Genomic DNA, 6,082 nt, shown 5'->3' with positions numbered 1-6,082 from the left:
AAGTTTTTGTGGTTTTCAAACCAAACCTTGTTGTTAATGTGATTATTTTTTAATCCTCATTGCAAAAACTGTCCATCTTACCAAGTTTTAAAATCAAATATCCAGCCAAAAAGTCTTTTTGATCTTGTTTTGAGACTGAYTTACTAAACAAGAACTGATTGTGTCAGAATAATAATCTTGTTTACAGAATGTGTAAGATTATTTGTCTTGTTAGTCTGAAAAATTGACTCAAATTAAGTGAAATGTTTCTGCCAATGGAGTAAGAAAATTTTACTTGGTAAGATTCTTGAAATAAGAAAAAATTGAGTCAAGTATTTCAAGAATCTTGGCAAGTAAAATTTTCTTACTCTATTGGCAGAAAATTTTGACTTGGAGTCAAAATTTTAGACTAACAAGACAAATAATCTTACACATTCTGAAAACAAGATGATTATTCTTACACAATCAGTTTTTGTTTAGTAAATCAGTCTTAAAAGAAGATCAAAAAGACTTTTTGGCTGGATATTTGATTTTAAAACTTGATAAGATGGACAGTTTTTGCTGTGTAATAGTAGTTTATACAGTAGATCTGGTGTCTCGTTGTATTGTTGTGGTTTATCACAGCATCTGTGTTGGTTCCATCTGCTCATCCTGTCCAGGATCAATTCAGTCGTTAGAATGCGTTCTGCCTCTAATATAACAGCTGAGCGCATTGATTGCATTTGTAGCAGCTCTGTAGTTTCACCCTGTCAGTAATATCAATCAGGTTTTCAGCTGGAAAGATAAAAATCAAAAGAAGCAAGAAGTTAAACACAGATATCTCTCTTCTGGGCCTTTTTATGTTTCTGCAGCTTCTGGACTGTCGACACCACCCTCCACCCCGACCCAGGCATCCAGCCAACCTGTGCTGGGCCCCAGCCCCGACCGCCTGGAGCCCCGCGCTCGAGCTTGCTCCCTCTCCACCCCGCCGGACACAGGACAGCGTCTCAGCTTCGCTTCTGCTAAACCCCCCATCCCTTCAACAAGCCCTGTGCCTCCCTTCTCTACCTCACAAGTGAGTCGCACAAATTAAGAAATTAAGATACACATACTGCTTTACTTGCATGTCACTTCTTATGGCAGGAAGTAAGTAACACAGCTGCAAAATAACACACTGACTTCCCATTTCTGAGACACATTAAAAGAAGCATACGTTGGTGCTTGAAAGAGCTCAACATGAAGAGACTTCACTTCTTCAGCTCTGGGTTGAGAAAGTTTTCTGGAGCTTCTGTTACCCTTTTTTCCCCCTTGAGAACCAAAACTGCTCCGTGAAAGAAATCTATTCAAACCTGGGGGGGAGTTCCATCATGACTTCTTTAGGACTTCACTAAATAGTGGCACCTTGTTTTTTGTTTCTTTGGTTTGCTTCTATTTTTTTTTTTCCATGAAGCAGAATGAATCAAATGACACCACAGAGACAAGTAATGTGTGTGTATTTGTACACTTTTTTAGTATCTCCAACACTTTTAGCTGCGCAGATCATGGGATCTTAATAACAAAAACGTTATTTTTTTTTTTTTCCTTTTTGGATACACAACAGCACCCTTTTCTATGACTCATGTCTCTATTTACTCAGAGTCATAAGATTGTATTTAAACAGCAAATGAACTAAGCCACCGACACAAACACGGAGAGCTGTCACTTGACCGCTCTTCAGTAAAACTGTGTTTGCTTTGTTCGCTCTGAGCACCTTGTAGCAAACCGGAGCGTGTAAATTCTGCCTTGACATTTGGGCCTTACCTCAGACAGAATTGGATATCAGCTGCAATGGGATTCTGGCGGTGCGAGCCAGGATTTGATAGCAGATTACCTTCAGCGAGAGTGGAATTGCTGCACGACTCTCTGTGCCGTTAGAAGAAATAATTATCTGAAGACCTGTCTCAATCTGTCTGCCTGGAGTGGTGGTAGATTTGAGGCTGAGATGGTGAATCAATATTTCATCACCAGGGCTGATATTAACACTTGGGGACTTAGTGGTCCATCTGTGCCTCTCCATCACACACAAAGGCCTCAGAAAATAATCTAAAGAGTTTTAAATGCAATTAACCGAATGGATTTGTGTGTGCCTCCTGGAGGTTTGTTGTAAAGCAGAAGCAGGCCAGATGTCCGCTGTAAGTGCAGCGGGGCCAGATTTATGAAAGTGCAGAGGTAGGTTTTGGCGAGAGAAGTGCTGTGTCATCATTGCAGGGTGACACTGGGGGACTGTAGAGCATCCTGAAGCAGGCATGCAGTCTTTCTCACAAAGTGCTTGAAGGTCACAGAACCAAAAACTGCACATTTTGTTAAAATTGGCGAAATGCTGCATAGTTAACGCTGAAAAATGGGAGATGAAGTTACACAGTTTGGCTGACACACTTCCAGCTAGGGTCTCCAATTTTCAGAAACTGAAATAAAGTATAGTRACGGGATAAGACAGAGAGAGGTGGGACTTTTTTGTCCCATTAATATTTAGCTGTTTCTATTATAAGCGAGATCAACAAAGGAACTTAATATCCACCAGATAAACATGTATGGGCCAGTGTTAGAAGTGTTAATAAAATGAGGCAAGGCAGCTTTATTTATATGGCACATTTCTGCATCAAGGCAACTCAAAATGGTTTACGCARACAAAACTTTTTGATAAAATACAGGACAGTAAAAACCTTTTATAGAAAAACAAAAATGTAAAGAATGGCTACAGTAAAGATCTTACCATTTTTGTTGTTATAAACTTTAGTCATTTCATAAAACAAAAYTCTATGTACAATAAAAAATAAAATACAAATAAAATGAAATGAAAGGTGGCAGAGAGAAGAAAAAATCTTAGAATATCTGCCCCTTTTTTCTCAAATATAGATTCAAACTATAAGGATCTACAGTTAACAAAACAAAACACAACAAAACATTGAAACTTTCTAGAACAACAAAGTGAATGTCTTCATATTAAACCATTTCATATTTTTTAACAGTCCAGTCTTTATCATTCTCTTAAATATGCATATGGATGTGGCACTTTTAACATTATCTTCTAAATTATTCCACAGTCTCACTCATTGTATTGAGCTGCATCGTTCTTTCAAACATGTTCTAAATTTAGGTTTCATAAACATCTCTATTCCCTTAAGATTATAACAGCTTTCTCTCTTTGTAAAATTTTTGCTACTTTTAGCTAGCATTTTTTATTTTACATAGCTTTTTGCTACTTTTTTACTTTCATGTATCATTTAGCTGCTTTGGCTTCTACCATTTTGCTTAATTTATTTAGCTGTTGTCTTGATACTTTTTGCTAGCTTTTTGCTACATTTAGCTCTTTTATTTATTTGCTTTTAGTGAGCCCTTTGCTACTTTTGTCTTCTTAGTTTGTATTTAGCTTTTTTTTTTATCTTATTTTATCAACTAGAATTTTGCTCCATTTACCTTTAACAACTAATTTTCAACTTCTGCAAATTTCAGCTGTCACTCTTCACTCAGCATTCATGCTGCATTTACACAGAAGATAATTTTCTCTTGTTTGAAATTTTCTGTCACTTTAAATAAAAAGTATTTGGGTTACAAAAAGAAGCCTCCAAAGGATAATTATGTTCAACACCTTTCCCTGCAGAGAAAAACATGAATAAACAGCTCTGATTAGACAAGATCCCTGCCTATGTCACCTGTTTCATTTATAATCTGCAAAAAGCTGTGCAGTAAGTATTAATTATCAATTTCATAGGGAAAGCTTCTTTTTAGTTTCCAATTCAAGACCATTTCTATTTTTAAGCGACAGTAGTCAACCCTACRTCCAGCCTCCAAAGCTGAGGCATCAGGAAGCTTGCTTGTGACTGATTTTGTTTGAAGTAATGAACACTAAAGATGTTACATATCGGGTAAGAGAACTGTCAGAATCATTGTATGTGTAAGAGTCTAAATTTGTACATGTAAGTCTATAAACGTACATAAATTTGTTACAACATTGCCACATTACAAGTACGAATCAAATTTACAAGTACAATTCTTATGTGAGAATACAAGTTTTTAAGTTTCAAATACAAGTTAAAAATTTACAACTTTGCCACATTACAAGTACGAATCAAATTTACAAATACGTATCAAATTTACAAGTTCAATTATTTTACCTGTCAAAATAAGACATTATGCATAGAACACCGAAAAGATCGGTTGCAAACAGTAACTAAGCCAGACCACTACGGGGACATGACCACTGCCTCATTTGGGACCAGATGAACTCTTTATAAACACAACAATTTTCTGAAGGGAAAAGCATTTGGAGGCTTTTCAGTTTGTCATTCATGTCATGTTGTACAACAATAAAGTAGATAGTGGATTTATGATGAACAACCAAAAAAGAAAACTGATGCATTCATAAAACTGACTGCATAATGGAAAAAATAATGCAAGTTCAACAACACAAAACGGCCGTGCTCTGACCCGGCCAGCAGGGGGACTGAAGTCCACCATCAAACCCGTAAACAACTGTAAGTTAAACTCTTTTTACTTTTAATAGTAGTTTGTATTATTTATTTCACATTTGGTACACATAGTACTTGTCAGTATTTTTAAGAGGATGTGTTTAAACAGTTTCTATGCTGAAAGTAGAGCTTCGTTGATTGCTGTCGTTGTTAGCATGTTGTTAGCGTTAGCATGATGATATGAATAGGAAAGAAAAAACAGCCTCATGCTTCCTGTTCAGTCTAAGTTTATTTAGAACGGCTTGAAAAGAACAAAAACCTAAATGGTGTTAACAGTGTGTTTAAAAAGCTTTCTCTGACTATATTTTGTTTTGTTTATTAAGACCTTGTTGGCTAAATTTTAAAGCTTTGTCAGAACTACACGTACATTGATTTTAATTAGAATCACCATAAATCAAAGTTAAACTGTGTTTAACTAAGTTAATCTATTTTCAACTACTACCAAACTACTTCCTTCAGATTTCAGTGACCAATATGTGTAGAAAAAGGTTTGCTGTCTGATTAATAGACTGCTGGCTGTGACTGTGTGATATAACTGTGATCTTTTTAATTTACTTTTATTCAACATGGACCTGAATCTGTTTGTGGACCCACTGAGGACCTGTCTCCAGACCTTTGTATCAGAGCAGGTCTGATACCATCAGGCTCCACCAGTGAGACTACAACCAGTGGAAGCCAGTTCCACCCCACGTCAGGTCAAATAGCTGTATTAGCAGTAATATTATAAACTTAATAGAAATAAAGTTAATATAATTCATTAAATAAAGTTAAAATAAATCAGTCCTGTTAACCTGTTGATCTTCTGTGGTTCAGATAAGTGCAGTTGATACAGCGAGCAGCATTCAGCCCATCCATGGACCCAGGACAGATGTCCTCTACATCCACACCTACAACTGACAGGTGGATGAGGAGGTGATGGAGTTCCTGACCATCTGAAGAACTGAACCAGCAGCAGGATGAGACACTGGAACAAAATCTGTTCATCTGGGTTTTAAAGCCTTCATGACAGCTGAAAAATTCAGTTAATACAAATGTACAGTTTTAAAATGTCCTGTTTAGAGCTGAGGAAGTCAAACACCAGGCATTGACATATTTTTTAAACTCAGGATGTTTAATCTGTTTATATTAAAACTTACCTAGAAGTTTTCATTTATTTGACATTGATAGATGGTTTTACTTTAACAAATAAAATTTTTAGACAACACTTTTGTTTTTACCTAACTATGAGCTGGGAGTGATAGATGAAACAATTAATATAGTAAAAAAAAAGGGGGGGGCAGTAAATTGTTAAAATGTTTAATGAAACATATCGCAAATAACACGTTTTAACACATAATATAGTGTTTTACTTTAATAAATAAAATTTTTAAATAGTCAACACTTTTGTTTTTACCTAACTATGAGCTGTGAGTGATAGATGAAACAATTAATATAGTAAAAAAGGGGGGGAGGGCAGTAAATTGTTAAAATGTTTAATGAAACATATCGCAAATAACACGTTTTAACACATAATATAGAGTACTACTATTAATACTACTACATTGTGACATATTTTTTTGTCAAATTTTTTTATATTATTTTTAACAAACCACAAACAAAAAACAAACTAACAAAAA

General features: G+C 35.6%; 1 protein-coding gene across 4 annotated transcripts in view; it reads left to right on the top strand.

Moving 5' to 3' along the window:
• prkag2b (protein kinase, AMP-activated, gamma 2 non-catalytic subunit b) overlaps positions 1–6,082 on the top strand; it is a 29,509-nt gene that overhangs the window by 14,549 nt on the left and 8,878 nt on the right. For all 4 annotated transcript variants that reach the window (XR_001312336.1, XM_014030870.1, XM_014030858.1 and 1 more), the window contains one exon: positions 831–1,033. Coding sequence is in view for 3 of the 4 variants with exons in the window: in XM_014030870.1 (XP_013886324.1) it covers positions 831–1,033 (203 nt within the window). In the remaining variant the exon portion in view is untranslated. The remainder of the gene's footprint in view (positions 1–830; positions 1,034–6,082) is intronic.

The sequence above is a fragment of the Austrofundulus limnaeus genome, unplaced genomic scaffold, assembly GCF_001266775.1.
Source record: "Austrofundulus limnaeus strain Quisiro unplaced genomic scaffold, Austrofundulus_limnaeus-1.0 Scaffold6, whole genome shotgun sequence".
In the NCBI taxonomy this organism is placed as follows: domain Eukaryota; kingdom Metazoa; phylum Chordata; class Actinopteri; order Cyprinodontiformes; family Rivulidae; genus Austrofundulus; species Austrofundulus limnaeus.
Note: the sequence above shows the minus strand (reverse complement) of the source record. Positions and strands in the feature narration are given on the sequence as shown.